This window comes from Scyliorhinus torazame, chromosome 5 (assembly GCF_047496885.1).
Source record: "Scyliorhinus torazame isolate Kashiwa2021f chromosome 5, sScyTor2.1, whole genome shotgun sequence".
NCBI classification, from domain to species: Eukaryota; Metazoa; Chordata; class Chondrichthyes; order Carcharhiniformes; family Scyliorhinidae; genus Scyliorhinus; species Scyliorhinus torazame.
The window spans coordinates 156,072,514-156,090,000 of record NC_092711.1 but is presented as its reverse complement, the minus strand read 5'-3'; the positions used below and the strand labels follow the sequence as shown (position 1 = coordinate 156,090,000).

The window sequence follows — 17,487 nt, the reverse complement described above, 5'->3', positions numbered from 1 at the left end:
TTTTTATACTCAATGCCCCGACCAATGAAGACAAACATGCCGTCTGCCTTCTTAGCTACCTTATCCACCTGCGTTGCCACTTTGTGATATGTTTACTGTAATTTCCAAATCTACCACAGACAACTTGCCCCTCAGACCATGACAGTTTCCTTCTGCGAGAAACACCCAGATACATTAGACAAAAGAACCCTGTAACCACCATAGCCCATCTTCATGGCAACGTGGCTGCTTTGGGAACTAAATATCTTCCAACCTGCAAACACCTTTTCATTCTGTGCTCCTCGTCAAACTTGGAATCAGATCATCACAATGAGGCTCAAAAATGGTCAGCCCACCGGAGGCAGAGGTGTTAGACCGGCCAGTCCAGCAGAAAGAAACCCTCCAATCATCACCATTCACCAGATGTCAGAATGAACAAAATGCAGTCCTGGATGTCAGTGAGAGCAGAAACAATAACAACAGAGCCAACATCTGTAATTTATTGTGAACTTGTTGGAATCACAACAGGTGTGATGAATCACAAAACCCCTCCCCACATTGACAGCAGATGAATGGTCTCTCCCCAGAATTAACTCGCTGGTGTCTCCGTAGTTGGGACGGTTCATTGAATGTCTCCCCTGCTCAGAGTAGGTGAATTGCCTCTTCCAGGTGTGAGCTTGCTCGTGTTCCTACAGGGTGTATGGATATCTGAATCCCTTCTCTCACTAAGAGCAGGTTAACGCCTTCCCCCTGTGTGAACTCGCTGGTGTGTCTGCAGGTGGGATAACCGAGCGAATCCCTTCCCACACTGAGAGCAAGTAAAGTGCCTCTCCCCAGTGTGAATTCGCTGGTGTGTCCGCAGGTTCAATGAAGTAGTGAATCCCTTCTCACACTGAGAGCAAATGAATGGCTTCTCCCCAGTGTGAACTCGCTGATGTATCCGCAGGACGGATGATTGAGTGAATCCCTTCTCACACTGAGAGCAGGTGAACGGCTTCTCCCCGGTGTGAACTCGCTGGTGTATCTGCAGATTAGATGAAGTCGTGAATCCCTTCTCACACTGAGAGCAGGTGAATGGCCTATCCCCAGTGTGAAGTCGCTGGTGTGTCCGCAGGCTCAGTAAAGTACTGAATCCCTTCTTACACTGTGAGCAGGTGAACGGCCTCTCCTCAATGTGAACTTGCTGGTGTGTCCGCAGGTTCGATGAAGTAGCGAATCCCTTCTCACACTGAGAGCAGGTGAACAGCTTCTCCCCAGTGTGAAGTCGCTGATGTATCCGCAGGTTGGAAAACTGAGTGAATCCCTTCCCACACTGAGAGCAAATGAATGGCTTCACCCCAGTGTGAATTTGCTGGTGTGTCTGCAGGCTGGATAACACAGTGAATCCCTTCTCACACTGAGAGCAGGTGAATGGCCTCTCCACAGTGTGAACACGCTGGTGTCTCTGGAGTTGGGGTAACACAGCGAATCCCTTCTTACACTGAGAGCAGGTGAATGGCTTCTCCCCAGTGTGAACTCGCTGATGTATCTGCAGGCTGGATAACCGAGTGAATCCCTTCCCACACTGAGAGCAGGTGAACGGCCTCTCCCCAGTGTGAACTCGCTGATGTCTCTGCAGATAGGATAACTTACAGAATCCCTTCTCACACTGAGAGCAGGTGAATGACCTCTCTCCAGTGTGAACTCGCCGGTGTGACTGCAGGGCGGATAACTGAGCGAATCCCTCCTCACACTGAGAGCAGGTGAACGGCTTCTCCCCAGTGTGGACTCGCTGGTGTTTCTGCAGGTCGGATGAAGTAGTGAATCCCTTCTCACAATGAGAGCAGGTGAACGGCCTCTCCGCAGCGTGAACTCGCTGGTGTCTCTGCAGGGTGCACAACACAGTGAATCCCTTCCCACACACAGAGCAGGTAAATGGCCTCTCTCCAGTGTGAATGCGACGATGAATGTCCAGCTGAGATGGCGCCATAAATCCCTTCCCACAGTCCCTACATTTCCACCGTTTCTCCATGTTTTGGGTCTCTTCGTGTCTCCCCAGGTTTGACGATCAGTTGAAGCCTGTAAAAGAAAAATGGGAAAATATGTCATTTGAAACATGGAAGTCTGGCAATACCTGGATAAGGTACATGAGAGAATGTAGGGAAAAATTCCATGAAGGGTTAACAGCTGCTGCAAAAGAAAGTTTTGAAATGCAGATAGCCTTTATCAAACAGGCGTTAAGAAAACAGCTTGTGACTATTCAAGCTGCAAAACTGATGTATGTCTTTTAAGTCACAGCAGATTGAACTTTTAGTTATATGGAAAAAAGCAATATTTCGCACCTTCTTTGAAGTTAATTATTTTAGTAAGCAGCAAAAAAAGAATTGCTAGGATTTTCAGTTGAATTGGGTGACAAATGTTTAGGTGTGAAATTCTGCTGACGCCAGGTGAATATGGGAAGCTGGACCCAACGTGTCCACGGGAACACAGGTTAGCCCCAAATTGGAGTCAGAGTTCTGAGCTGGGGGCAAAAAGCACCTTTAGAAATGACAGAAACTAGATGTAACACCCCTCTGGGATCAAAGTACTTTTGAACATCACAAAGGAAACAATGGAATCAGAGTTCGATGAGCTGAAGTCATGCTGAATATGAATACATAGTCATGTTAGAAATAATTCAGATTAAAGGTACCTTGTTCAATCACAAGTAAAATAAAGTTACTTTATGATAATGTCATATCAACTTAATAACTGCTGGAAGAGAATATAAACCCTAAAAAAGGGGATAGCCAGCAGAGCCAGCTCTCATAGCTCGGTCATGGAAAGAATAGAACATAGCAACCGAGCAGAACAGCGAATCCATCTGAGGAAGACCAACAGCTAAAGAAGAGAGAATCAGCTCTCATAGCTCGGCCATGGGAAGGATAGAGCATAGCAACCGAGCGGAACAGCTAATCCATCTGAGGAAGAGAGATTGTCAAGGTGGACCTGAAGGTCTTTTCAACCAACCAGGAGAATCCAGAAGCAAGATCTTTTTACTTTTCTGTAAATACAGTGATTGCATCTTTTAAAAGAAAAAATATATAAAATAACTGAAAAGTGTTAACCTGAAACAGTGGTTATTACAAAGTCTACTTTACTTACTTAGCAACGCGGGATCCAGGATCGATGCTACAAAGTGGTAAGTAGATAAAATTCTCCAATGAAGATATGGGTTATACCGGGGGATAACTTGAAAATACAGTTTGACCTGAATAGCACCCACCTAAGTCTGCATAGGAGTCAGGGAGTGAGAATCCCTGTTCACCATTTAGAATGTCTTATTGTCCCTTTTTGGTATAGGGGGAATTCTAAGAATAGTGGTGAGTCTTTTACTTCAAGCCTCGTCCACACAGAACATGTGTACGGTCTCTCCCCGCTGTGAATGGTGTGATGTTTTTTCTGGCTGTGTAACTGGTTAAAGCTCTTTCCAGTCAGTGCCCTGGAACACTCTCACTCGGGTGTGTGTGTCTTGGTGCTTTTCCAGTCACACTGATGTTTAAAATAATTTGAAGCCGACAGAACAGACAAATATTTCTCCTTCTAGATTTAAACTCCGGTGAAACTCAGTTCCAACGAATTGAAAGACTCAGTCAGATTGAGACGTAAAGTTTGAGAGTTCTGTCTGTAGTTCCTCCTCTTCTAATATCCTGCAAAACAATTTACAAAAGACATCATTGTCAGTACAGAATAGAAATTCAGAACAGACAATTCTAGTTCCTAGAGAACATTCTTTCCTCTCTCATTCCCCAAAAGCTGTAAATCTCCATCCCACACACTCTCCCTCCATTCTCACTCTAATATTCTAACATTATCTAATATTCACCCTCCCAATTCTCCTGAAGGTGCTGGTTCAGGCTGATTGACAGATCCATGCTCACTGCTTCCTGTCCTGGTCACAGAGATCATAACTAATCGGACCTGTAGTCACCCATTCGGCCCATCGAGCCTGCTTGTCTATTTTGTTGGATCATTGGCCGATCTATGTCAGCAAATTTATCCGTGTTACTGACCAGAGGCTGAATGTGCTGACTCAATATCTGTGACCTTATGAGGCCAAGCTGTAAAACACCAAGGAAAGGATCGACGATCCCAAGGAGAGATTCCTGAATGTTGAGCAAGATGCCTCCTCGGGGGAGGCAAGATTTAAATCCTTGGAGAACCGGCTGAGTGGAGTGGGGAAGGTCATAGATCATTGAATTTACAGTGCAGAACGAGGCCATTCGGCCCATCAAGTCTGCACCAGCTCTTGGAAAGAGCACCCTATCCAAGCCCACACCTCCACCCAAGCCCCATAACCCAGTAACCCCATCCGACACAAAGGGCAATTTTGGACACTAAAGGCAATTTAGCATGGCCAATCCACCTAACCTGCGCATCTTTGGACTGTGGGAGGAAACCGGAGCACCCGGAGGAAACCCACGCACACAAGGGGAGAACGTGCAGACTCCGCACAGACAGTGACTCAAGCCGGGAATCGAACTTGGGATCCTGGAGCTGTGAAGCAATTGTGCTAACCACTATGCTACCGTGCTTCCCCTGGAGGTCTTGGAGAACCGAGGGTCAGAGAAAAAACATCCGAGTCGTTGGCCTGCCAGAAGGTGTGGAGGGTAAGGTTCCGATTAGGCTCTTCGAGGACCGGCTGCCACATTTTCTCAAGCTGGATGTGAAGCCTGGGTGTTTCAAATTAGAAAGGGCATTGGATCCTGTCTTTGAGACCGAGGGATAGTTTTCATCCCAGGCCTGTAAACTTTCACTTCCACAGCTTGAAAGATTGGCAGAAGGTCCTGAAGACGGGTAAGGTGAGGTGGGACCCAGCTCCATGAGGGAGTGAGGATTTCCTTCTTCCAGGACTTTTCGGCAGCCACACAAACGAAGCATCGAGGCTTCGATGAAGTTTGAAGGGAACGCAAGGCTGCGGGAGTGAATTATGTCGCTTTATCCTGAGACCCTGAAAATTGAGTCTGACAACTCGGGTCAAGTCTTTTGATAATCCGACTACTGCCTTGGCCTTCATTAAATCCATGAAGGGCAAGGATTTGGAGGGATGGTTTGCAGCTCGGACTAACTCAGGCTCTAATCCGGACTCTTTCCCTATCATGGTGTTGTTGTCTGAATTTGCTATCTTTTATCCTGTTGAAGGGAGTTGTTATTCTGTGAGGGCCAATTGAATGTCTTCTTCTCCTCCCTCGAGTGTTACAGGGACTCATATTATCTTATCTCAGTTATGGTAGATGTATCCCGAGGGTAACGATAGTCTGGCAGTGGGGTTAACCCTCCAGGTCCTCAGTCATATTGAGGAAAGTCCCCTTGGATCTATTGTGGTCGTGATTCTTTTGTATTTTTGTTATTATGGGAGGGTTGATATGTTGTTGACTTTATCCTACTCTGGTACAGACGGGGCTTTTATCTGTGAAAGGAGCAGTTTGGGGATACTTTGGTTCCTCTGGTGTAAAGTGAGTTGGACGAGGGGGTAATGGCATATGCCTGATTGTGGTATGAAGATCTGTTCCTGTTCTCTCTGTCGCCTAACTAATGGCGACAGTTAATCTTCAAATTTTCTCAGGGAAAGTACAGGGGGCATCCATCACCCTATCAGAAGGAAAAAGATCCTCTCCTTTCGTAAGGAGAAAGTCGACATGAATGAATGAAAATCGCTTATTGTCACAAGTAGGCTTCAAATGAAGTTACTGTGAAAAGCCCCTAGTCGCCACATTCCGGCACCTGTTCGGGGAGCATAGCTTTATTGTAGGAAACTCATCTCGCTTAAACTCATTTGGTGCGGCAATGTGGCACAGTGGTGAGCGCAGGTGCCTTACAGCGCCAGGGACACAAGTTCAATTCAGGCCTCGAGTGACTGCATGGGTGGCGTTTGCACCTTCTCCTCGTGTCTAGGTGGGTTTTCTCTGGGTTCTCCGGTTTCCTCACACAGGGCAAAGATGTGCAGGTTAGGTGAATTGGCCATGCAAAAAAGCCCCTCAGTGTTCAAATAGGTTAGCTAGGGTTACTGGGTGATCGGGTGGAGGCTTGGGCCTAGGTAGGGTGCTCTTTCAAAGGCAGATGCAGAATTGGTGGGCTGAAAGGCATCCTTCTGCACTGTAGGGATTCGATGATGAGGAACAATTTAAATTGAGGCTGGATTGGTTGGGAAGGATTTTCTTTGCCTCTTTGTCATCAAGTAGCAGGGGTGTAGCAATCCTTATTAATAAAAATATCCCTTTTAAGGTTGAAACCTGCACCAAGGACAAAGGAGATAGATATGTGATCATCAGAGGGTTGGTGCATGGAGATGCTGTTTCAATAATGAATGTTTATGGATGCCCGAATGACTCCCCGGAGTTCAACTCGAAGGCGTTTGTGGACTTTGCTGTTAGCTTCGACTAACTCTTTTGTGGTTGGTGACTTCAACGGCCACAAATATCCTCTGGTAGATAAGCTCCCGGTTACCAGGAACCCCTCACGCTGCAAGCTAGGGCGTTGGTCTCGGCTCGTGAGGAGGTGGGTTATGTGGATATTTGGGGAACTTTGCACCCGAGGGGCGGAGATTTTACCTTTTTTCCAGTCCCACAGCAATGTCAGACTAGAATCGCCGACTTCTTCGTGCCGAGAACGACCTGGTGTCCGCTTGCACCACAGGGAACATCATAAATGCGGCCCACCCGCTTTTCAGGAGGTTCTGCTCGAGGGCTCACCCCCAGGACGAGAAAGTGGAGGTTTGATGCCTCCCTGATCAGAGATACTTCATTCACTGCACATTATAAGGAAGAGTTTGAGCTCTTCCGTTAACTCGGCCCCTGGTATTTCCCCCTCCAGACGTGTAAAGCTCATGCCGGGGCGGGGGGGGGTGATCATTTGTGTCACTGCTGATGAAAGGTGCAGAATGCTGGAGAACCAGCAGCGTCTGGAGGTTTGTTTGATGAAGGCCCAGGAGGAAGTTTCCGCCGGAGTGAAGCTCAGTCATACAAACCCCGCGCTCTGATTGGCTGGAGGACCAGACTCCTTCCGGTAGTGCAACTCTTCCCATTGGTCAATGCCTCAGCAGGAAGGTCAGGAGGTGAGCTCCTCTGTACATGCGCAGCTTCCACTCTCCTTTAGACATGCGCAGTCTCAGGCAGGGGGGAGATCACCGAGCGGCTTCCAGCTCTGGTCGGAGCCGTCAGCCGGTTGCCTGGAAACTTGTCTCGAGGAGGTGTGGAGGGAGGGGGTCGAACGGGCGGGGCTCCCGCGTCCGCGCACTGGAACCCAGTGACGACTCCGCGGAATAGAGTAATTCCTATTGGCTGATTCAGGGAGGGCTCCATTGTGATGTCACAGGGGAAGTGAAGGTAAAACCTCCTCCAGTCTCCAACATCTGTGAGTAACTCTTTTATTGTCGTCACAATTATTACAGAAACCAATTTACAAGGCTCCAGGCCTCATTACACTTCAAATTGACGATTAAACACACTTCAAATTGACGATTAAACAGTCACTGAACACAAAACAGCTGCAGGGCACAAGGCCCAATTACATTTCACAGTAACGTTGTAACAGTCATTGAACACAAACAGCTGCAAGGCACAGGGCCGAAATACGTTTCCAAATACCAATTAGCCAGTCACTTATCACAGCCAGCCGCAAGGCACAGGCCCTACACATAGTTCAAGTAACAATCGAACATTCACAAAACACAAACAGTCGTGAGGCACAAGGCCTCGAAACCCAACGACCATTCCAAAGAAAAAAGGAACAAAAAACCACAAGACACAAGTACATTTCGAGGTAACGGCCTCTAAACACATAAAACAAGCAGTCGCGAGGCACAAGGCCTCGGAACCATACGACCACTCCAAAAGAGATGAAACAAAAACCAAAAATAAAATCCACAAAACACAAGTACATTTCAAGGTGACGACCTCTAAACACACAAGACAAGCAGTCGCGAGGCACAAGGCCCCGATACAATACGGCCGCTTCGGAAACAAATATTACCCACAGGGCCTCGATACATTTTAACAGTATCATATCAAACCCAATCACCAGGCACCAGGTCTCAATTCACCCCAGAAAATATTTAACAGGATAGAATCAATCACCGAACACTAATTCCCGCTCACCCACCCCCGTCCACCCTGCCCTGCAGCCGACACCCCGGAGGAAAGGCCCCTCCTCGCGAAGAGCACAGACCACCGGAGAGCCAGACCCGGGCGCGGCGGAGGAGAGAGGGTTCCCCCCTCCTGGACCCCGCCCGTAGGCACGGGACCATTCGGAGGGAGAGCAGTTTCCCACCAATTAGCATTCCACCACCAATACTAAATAACATTTCAGAGTAAACCAAAATGAGTTGTATGTCCTAGGCTGACAAAGAAAACGAAAAACAAAGAAAACAAGAAAACAAATCCCTCAGTACACATAGAAAAGTCCATAAAAAAAAATCCATCAATTTACACGTTCCACATCATGACCCCGGCGCCCCAGCCGAAATTTCACAAGGAACAACATGTCCTCAAAGTCCTCCAATGGCAGCGGCCAGAGTCGCTCCAATGTTGGCAACAGTCGACAATGGGGAAGAAAGTCCCAGAGAAAGTCCCAACCGCCCACAGGGCGTCCAAGGGGACCGAACCCTCTGAGACCCCAGAAACGGCAGCAACCCACCCCGGGCTGCAGGCCGCGGGCCGCCCGTCGGGCATCCACTCCCGGTCCCGACCCGCCGCTTCCAGCAGCCTATCCAGCTGCCATCCTTCCTCCATTCCTTCGTCCTCCATTGGGCAAACTCAAAACCGCCGACAGCAAACCTCGCAGTCCGAAGCAGCGTCTCCGCAGCTCGACCGCTGACTTGAAACACGACTGGTCGCAGTACTCCGAAACCGGTATTCTCCCCTTCCCTCGGGGACCAGGAGCGATGGGCACCGGGTAGTTGCTGTTCCACCCCATCCAGGAAGCTCCCAGAGGCGGCCTGCCTTTCGAATCGGCCCGGCGGCGGACACCAAGCTCGCACACAACCACCCAAGCCTCCTCCACTTGTCATCCCAGGAGTTTGGACAGTGTCGGCCGTAGCTCCCACAATCCCCCGCGCTGGGGAACCCGCTCTATCCGCCGCACGGGCGGGTGATCAGGTACTGCGCATGTCCAAGGGTGAGGGGAAGCTGCGCATGTGTGGAGGAAAGCCCGCCCTCTGACCTTCCTGCTAAGGTGTTGTCCAATGGGAAAGTGGGAGGACCGGAAGGACTATGGTCTTCCAGCCAATCAGAAGGCAGATGTTGTGTTAATGATGATTGACCATGACACGGGCTGAAACCTCTTCCTGTCTCCAACATCTGTGAGTAAAACACTTTCTTTTCTCCCCCTTTCCATTTCTTTTCTCATTCTGACCTTCAATTGGTCACTTGCAGCAACAGAAGGGAAAGGAAGTGAATCCGGGGAGGGTGCAGACTCTGCAAAGCTTGGCCCAGGTCTCTCTCTCAAAGACATTGACATCTTTTGCTCCCTCAGCTTGACACATTTATTTGTTTGGCTAAAAGGGTGGTTTCTTTCCTAATGTTAACAATTAAAAGCGTTGGTTTCCCCAAAGTTCTCCCTGTGTCAATGCGGGTTTCCTGCAGGTGCTCCGGTTTCCTCCCACAAGTCCCGAAAGACGTACTGTCTAGTAATTTGGACATTCTGAATTTTCCCTCTGTGTACCCGAACAGCATGGTAGCATAGTGGTTGGCACAATTGCTTCACAGCTCCAGGGTCCCAGGTTCGATTCCCGGCTTGGGTCACTGTCTGTGCAGAGTCTGCACGTTCTCCCATGTATGCATTGGTTTCCTCCGGGTGCTCCGGTTTCCTCCCACAATCCGCAAGTTAGGTGGATTGGTAATGCTAAATTGTCCTTCGTGTCCAAAATTGCCCTTAGTGTTGGGTGGGGTTACTGGGTTATGGGGATAGGGTGGAGGTGTGGCCTTGGGTAGGGTGCTCTTTCCAAGAGCCGGTGCAGACTCGATGGGCCGAATGGCCTCCTTCTGCACTGTAAATTCTATAACAGACGCCGGAATGTGGCGACTCAGGGCTTTTCACAATAATTTCATTGCAGTGTTAATGTAAGCCTACTTGTGACAATAAAGATTATTATTATTAGAGTTGGCTAAAATTTAAAGGAACAGTAAATAAATGTCGGACAGAGATATGTCTAGTGGTTTTACATGGCACAGTTTAGATATATTATTATGAAAACAAATTACTGTGGATGCTGGAATCTTAAACAAAAACAGAAAATACTCGACAATCTCAGAAGGTTTGACAGCATCTGTGGAGAGAAAAGGGAACTAATGTTTTGAGTCTGGATGACTCTTTGTGACAGTTCGAGAGAACTGGAAATGGGGTCAGATTTGTACTGTAGTGGGGGAGGGGTGGAATGGAGCGGTGGGGCTGGAACAGGGCCAGCAATAGGTGGAGATACAGACAAAGATGTCGAGAACAGAAGATAAAAGGAATGCAAAGGGTGGTAATTAAGGCTAAGAAGGGCTGATAGTGGTACATAAAAAGGTTAGAATGTGTGAATGGCAGAATAAAGGTGAGCAGTGTGTAAAGGGCAACTTGAAATAATTTGAATGGGGGAGGGGAGGAGAATAATGGGGAGGGAAAAAACGATCAATGGAAGAAATAAAAACAAAAATAAATTGATAGATAAAAATGGGGTAAAGGTGGTGGAGAGTCTGAGGTTGTTGAACTCAATGTTAAGTCCAGAAGGGTGTAACATGCCTAATCAGAAGATGAGGTGCTGTTCCTCCAGTTTGCGCTGGGCTTCACCTGAACATTGCAGCAGGCCAAGGACGGACATGTGGATTGAGAGCAGGGCAGTGAGTTGAAATGGCAAGCGGCAGGAAGGTCTGGGAACTGCTTGCGGATGGACTGGAGGTGTTCTGCAAAGCCTGGAAAAATATATTCATTTTGCTTCGGTTTGCACCCCTCTATCACCTCCACATGGTCTGTCTCCAACACTTCCCTTTCCTTCCTTGACCTTTCTATTTCAATTTCTGAGATAGACTGTGCACTAATATCCATTACAAACCTACCGACTCCCACGGCTACGTCGACTCCAGCACTTCACACCCCACGTCCTGTAAGGACTCCATCCCATTCTCTCAGTACCTTCACCTCCGTCACATCTGTTCCGATGATGCCACTTTCCAAAACGGTGCTGCTGACATGTCTTCATTCTTCCTTAACCGTGGCTTCCCACCCACTGTGGTCGAAGGGGCTCTCAACCGTGTCCGACCCATCTCCCACACCTCTGCCCTCCCCCTCACTCCTCTCTCCCAGAACCAGGATAGAATCCCCACTATCCTCACTTTTCACCCCACCAGCCTCCGCATTGAAGAAATCATCCTCCGCCAGTTCTGCCAACTCCAGCATGATTCCACCACCAAACACAGCTTCCCCTCACTCCCCCTGTCAGCATTTGGAATTCTCTACCCCAGAGGACTGTGGAACCTCGGTCATCAAGTATTTTCAAGACTGAGATTGCTAACGTTTCAAGGGGGTGAAGTTATCGAGGGATATGGGGAATAGTGTTGGAAAATGGTGCTGAGGTAGATCGGACAATGCTCTCATTGAATGGTTGAGCAGGTTCGAATGGCTGACTGCAGCTCCGATGTGTTATGGTCCCTGTGTCCAGGACAGGAAGCAGTGAGCATGGATCTGTCAATCAGCCTGAATCAGCACCTTCAGGAGAATTGGGTGGGTGAATATTAGATACAGTGAATTGAGGGAGAGTGTGTGGGATGGATATTTACAGATGTTGTGGAATGCAAGAGAAAAGAAAGTTCCAGAGAAACTAGAATTGTTTGTTCTGAATTTCTATCCTGTACTGACAGTGATGTCTTTTGTAAATTGTTTTAACAGGAGATTCGAAGAGGACAAATTACAGACAGAAACCTAATACATGTCGTCTGGATCTGACAGTCCCTCAATTCCTTGGAACCTGAATATCATTGGCCTTCGAATCTAAAGGAGAAATGTTTGCCTCATCTGTCAACTTCAAAACATTTTGAAGTTGACAGATGAGGCAAACATTTTTCCAAGAGACTGGAAAAACACACGAGTGAGAGTGTTCCAGAGCACTGACTGTGGAAAGAGCTTTAACCAGTTACACAGCCTGAAAAAACATTGCACAATCCACAGCGGGAAGAGACCGTACACGTGTTCTGTGTGTGGACGACGCCTCAACTGATTGTCCGAACTGGACAGACACAAGGGGACCCAAAACATGGAGAAACCGTGGAAATGTGAGGACTGTGGGAAGGGATTCACAGCACCATCTGTGATGGAAATTCATCGGCGCATTCACACTGGGGAAAGGCCATTCACCTGCTCTCAGTGTGGAAAAGGATTCACTCAATTCTCTGACCTGCAGAGACACCAGCGAGTTCACACTGGGGAGAGGCCGTTCATCTGCTCTCAGTGTGGGAAGAGATTCACTTGGTTATCCATTCTGCAGACTCACCAGCGCGTTCACACTGGGGAGAGGCCGTTCACCTGCTCTCAGTGTGGGAAGGGATTCACTCAGTTATCCAGCCTGCAGAGACATGAGCGAGTTCACACTGGGGAGAAGCCGTTCACCTGCTCTCAGTGTGGGAAGGGCTTCACTCAGTTATCCCACCTGCGGAGCCACCAGCGAGTTCACACTGGGGAGAGGCCATTCACCTGCTCTCAGTGTGGGAAGGGATTCTCTCGGTTACCCACCCTGCGGACACACCAGCGAGTTCACACTGGGGAGAGGCCGTTCACCTGCTCTGAGTAGGTGAGATATTCAGTGATCCATCCCAACTATGGAGACACCGCCGAGTTCTCACTGGGGAGAGGCCGTTCACCTGCCCTCAGCGTGGGAGGATTTTGTGTTTCATCGCACATGCTCACACACCAAGTTCACAACTGATTACGGGGGTTGGATTCCGCTGTTCTGCTCTCAATTGCATCCAGGACTGCATTTTGTTAATTCTGTCAGTTGATCAATAGGGATGGGCGGAGGGTTTCTTCCTGCTGGACTGGTTGGTCTCACAAATTTGCCTCCAGTGGGCTGATGATCATTGAGCCATGTTGTGAATTCCTGGCTTCAACTTTCACGAGGATCACAGAGCGAAAGGGTGTTTGGTGGTGTAGCCATCTGGGATGGCCATTTACAAAGAAACATGGACATTTGCAAAGCCTCAAGGGAAATATAGCCAATGTAAGATTCAGGCAGGCTCAGAGCCTAAATGTATATTTGTGAACAGAACCAGACAGGATCGAAACCCCCAGCCGATTTGCATGCTAATGACCCATTTCCCTAAGACAAAGGAACTGGTACTCGGGTATCCGATACAATTCCAGACACATCGGCGCCACTCCCTTTACTCAGGAAGCATAAACAGCCACGGTCAATGACTGCTGAGGACACGCCCAGCAATCAAGGCACCCGCCCCTTTATTGGCTCCAATCGAATACAGTGATCGAAGTCTGCCGAATTATTGGGTCCAAACCTAAGGACCGCCCAAAAGAGTGCGAAACCCCCCCAGGATAAAGAGAGACACTGCCATGTGTTCGGTCTCTTTTGGACCTGGCGCTCCGGCAACGTCTGACTCCATCTGCAGCACCTCGACCAGAAGCAAGTTCAAGTTCAATGCTCGCTACCAGACAGATGAGCCGAGCTGAACCACAGTTACTTCTCCAGACCCAGCAGATCCAGATTCGAACAAAGGCCACTGTTCCTCTGACCTAAGCCGGGTGCCTGAAGTTAAGTACAGGTTGTCATAGTGATAGGTGTAATTTAGCTTGTGTTTATGTTGCATGTGTAAGTTAATCTTGTGTGTAAATAAAGTATTATTGATCTTGAACGAACTAACTGGTTGTTTGGGTCGTTGATCGATATCCGGTTGAACCTTGTGGCGGTATCATTTGATACCTGGCGACTCTGAAAGCATATCCTATTCATATCTAGATTAAGAAGGGCAACCTTATTAGCTGCCATATTTATAGCAAGTAAATATAGCAACAGTGGTTGGAAGATATTTAGTTCCCATTTCTGTTTGGAACCTCTGAAAGCATGCCACGTTGCCATGAAGATGGGCTATGGTGGTTACATGGTTCCTTTGTTTAATTTATCCACGTGTTTTTCACAAAGAAAACTGTCGAGATTTGAAAGGCAAGTTGTGCTGTGGTAGATTGGGACATTACAACAAAAGGTATGACAATAGACAGGCAATCACTAATTTTAAAAGTATTATTACATGTTGACATCAAATGTAGACTCCTTTAAGGAACAAACAGCCACAGGAAAAGTGATGCAACTGTGGCTAACGAGAAAATTTAAAGATTCCATTAGATCAAAGGAAGAGGCTCATAAAGAGGCCAAAATAACCGTACGCCTGTGGATTGGTGATTGATTTAGAATTCAGCAAAGGAGGACCAAGAAACTGATAAAGAGAAAATAGAATATAGGATCAAACTGACGAGTAACGTAAATGCCGACTTGAAAAGCTCCTTTGAGAACGTGAAAAGAAAAAGATTAGCAAAGACCAATGTGGGTCCATTCCAGGCAGAGACAGGAGTGTTTATAATGGGGAGTAAGGAAATGTCAGAGAAACTAAACCATGTGTATCTGTCTTCACGGAGGAAGATACAGAAATCGTCCCAAAAACACGAGAGAACCAAGGGGACTAGTGAGCACGAAGAACTGGGTGTGGTCAGTTAATCCTTGTTCCACTTGTCTTCTTCAATACTCTCTTGGCTGCCTGGGAGTGGCGGTGGTCACTTGATCGGGCAGGGCAGGAGTAACTCTGTTTATTGGCTTGGGCAGAGGGTCTGTTGGGTGGTGGAGTGAGTTTCCCTTCCTGAATTGTCCCCTTTGGAGGCCCCTGGTCTGCTCCTCCTCTGCTGCTCCTCCACAGCCTGGTATGGCAACTGCTCGGGGTAAGACCATTAGAAACTAGAGAGAGTCGTGAACACACCCCAGTCCATCACGCGAACCCGCCTCCCATCCATTGACTCTGTCTACACCTCCCGCTGCCTTGGGAAAGCGGGCAGCATAATCAAAGACCTCTCCCACCCGGGTTATTCTCTTTTCCAACCTCTTCTATTGGGCAGTGAGATACAAAAGTCTGAGAACACGCACTAACAGATCAAAAACAGCTTCTTCCCCGCTGTCACCAGACTCCTGAATAACTCTCTTCTGGACTGAACTGATCTCTTCACACACCTTCTCCACTGAGTAGTACTGCGCTCCGTATGCTTCACCCGATGCCTGTGTCTATGTATTTACATTGTGTATTTATCTATGTCCTATGTTTTGTTTTTCATGTATGGAACGATTTGTATGAACTGTACACAGAACAATACTTGTCCCTGTACCTCAGTGCACGTAACAATAAAACAAATCAATCAAATCATCAATCAATCCTCTCGGGATAGGTTCCACTGGGGAGGTAGTAACCTGTGGGTTGGAGGGTTTGAGTGAGAGTTTGAGTGTTGTGGATCATTGATGTTTGAGCCCTCATTGGGTCTGAGGATGAGGCTGAGGGGAGGTAGGCACCCTGCTCCAAATGGGATTATATAGTGACTTCCTGAATGCCCTCCTTGTTGAAGCAGGGTCTCCCGTGGGGAGGCAGTGTTTTGACGCCAATGAGGCTACGCAGCTCTGCCCCGAGTATCCTTTTTGTGACGGTGCAATGTTCTTTCATTGGGCTGATGTTGAATCTTGATATTGTAGTGTGAATAAAGAACATTAGACTTTGTTTCATAAACATAGTTATTTATTACTAACACTACACTACTGAATTACTAAAATGTCTAAGATTAATACAGTTGAAAATAATGGTCTTGACGAATTTTCCTCTCCTTGTGGGTGGAACCTCCTTGGTGGAGGACGATGTGAATCTTCTTGTGTGCGCTGCCCTCGGATGTGGTGAGAGAGGAGTGAGGTTGGGTGTGTAGTGAGTCCTGGCACAGTGTGACCATCCTTGCTTGCCTGACTCCTGTGTACGAGGGTGTACAGGGCCGGGCCAGGTCTTGTACTGTGGTCACTTTCCTGTTGCCCCCTTTTGCTTGGGAGGTTCCTTCTTGGCTGGGGTGTCCTGAGAAGCTGAGTGAGGTTTCGAATGAGGCTTGTGGTGAGGGGCGTACGTCAGGGGACCGTGTGCTCAGGGCTGTATCTTGGTCCCTGTTATCCTGAGATCCTCTGCTTTTGGTAGTACTTTTTTTAATCCTGTTATTGTTAGTCTCTTGGAAGCTGCATCAATTAGAATTTCAACCAATTGTATGAATATTTGCTGGTCTTCTCTGTGTAATTGTGTTGAATGATGATTGTTCTGTGGGTCTGAGTGTCCTTGTTGATTTTTTCCTGAAATTTATGTCTGTTATTTTGGGGTACAAAAAAAATCGTTGACTGGTTCCTGCAAAGGTATAGACAGGTCTTGTACCCGAGAAGGGGACATAAGGATGTGTTATTGATGCCTCTGGTGTGACTGGAGCTGGGGGAGATGTGTTCTGACACCCGCCTGAACCTGGCACGGTGATCTTATCCTGGATTCTGGTGGGCGATGCGAGCACTCGCTACGTGAGAAGGTGTGCACCGTTTCACCATGTTTTCATGGCTTTTTCTTCTTCTCCCTTGTTCTCCAGGATATCCATTGGTACACACGGATGCACCAAGCTTAATGATTATACTGATCCATCTGTATTGTCGTCCTCCTGTCCTCTCCTGTACTTCTGTATTGCTGAGACATTTCTGCTGTGCTGCACCAATCCTGAGCTTTTGTTGGATATTTGTTAAAAGGGAAAAACATCAATAAAAATATAAATTAAAAAACCTGCAAATGGCAGAAACATTGGCTCTTGTTCCTCCCAGACCGACTCACTCTCCGTGTCTTCCCCCATCGTGGAAGTCTCACTGCTGGAAAGACGGATCTCCCGTAACAGTAAACCTCCCTCTGAAGGAACTTTCCATTAGACTTCGGATTCTGGACACATGGAAAACCATGACTTGGATTTTATTGTGGTCATTCCCGGAACCCTCTTCCTTTTTCCATATCCCCCATTTATTGTACGAATGCAAAAGTGGGTGGGTGTTGGGAAACCCCTCTCACCCCCGTGTGTGTAAAAATAAACCAACCTCTTTATTTCATCTTACCTTTTTCTGTGCAAGTTATTCAGAGAATTGAAACATACTCCGATTTTGGGCCTGTCTGGAGAATCTGGCGTTTTACGTTGGAAAATGGGCGAGGTCCCAGCACCGATCCTCTGACCGGTGAGGGGCTCGCAGCCGCGCCACGTAAAACGCACGGCCTCCACAAAATGAATTGCCGGGTTCGTGGCCGCACATGCGCATGGCGACGACCTGCAGCAGTCGCGCTGTACAACATGTCGGCTACGCGTGGACCTGATCTGCCAGATAGTGCCCCCCTGGACCTCCCCTCGCCAAAGCGCCCCCCCCCTCCCCCCGGCCAGCAGCAAGCCCCCACCCCCCCACCCCTGCTGACTGTGGAGCTGCTGGACACA

General features: G+C 48.0%; 2 protein-coding genes across 3 annotated transcripts in view; one reads left to right on the top strand and one right to left on the bottom strand.

Annotated features, from left to right (window-relative positions):
* Positions 1-457: 457 nt before the first annotated feature.
* LOC140420200 (uncharacterized) lies at positions 458-6,919 on the bottom strand. 2 transcript variants are annotated; one of them, XM_072504227.1, is made up of 3 exons: positions 6,549-6,919; positions 3,224-3,647; positions 458-2,037 (listed from the first exon to the last, which is right to left on the bottom strand). In XM_072504227.1, exon 3 carries the CDS (start codon positions 1,988-1,990, stop codon positions 716-718), a length of 1,275 nt encoding a protein of 424 aa, XP_072360328.1. In that variant the 5' UTR covers positions 1,991-2,037; positions 3,224-3,647; positions 6,549-6,919; the 3' UTR covers positions 458-715. The 2 variants fall into 2 exon arrangements, with proteins under 2 accessions (XP_072360328.1, XP_072360327.1); XM_072504226.1 differs by having other exon boundaries at positions 3,103-3,647; positions 6,549-6,918.
* A 450-nt stretch (positions 6,920-7,369) lies between these two features.
* The window catches only part of LOC140417989 (uncharacterized), a 32,134-nt gene continuing 22,016 nt past the window's right edge, over positions 7,370-17,487 (top strand). The window contains exons 1-2 of the mRNA XM_072501419.1: positions 7,370-9,295; positions 11,860-12,754. Of these exons, the coding sequence (XP_072357520.1) occupies positions 12,224-12,754 (531 nt within the window). The 5' untranslated portion in view covers positions 7,370-9,295; positions 11,860-12,223. The remainder of the gene's footprint in view (positions 9,296-11,859; positions 12,755-17,487) is intronic.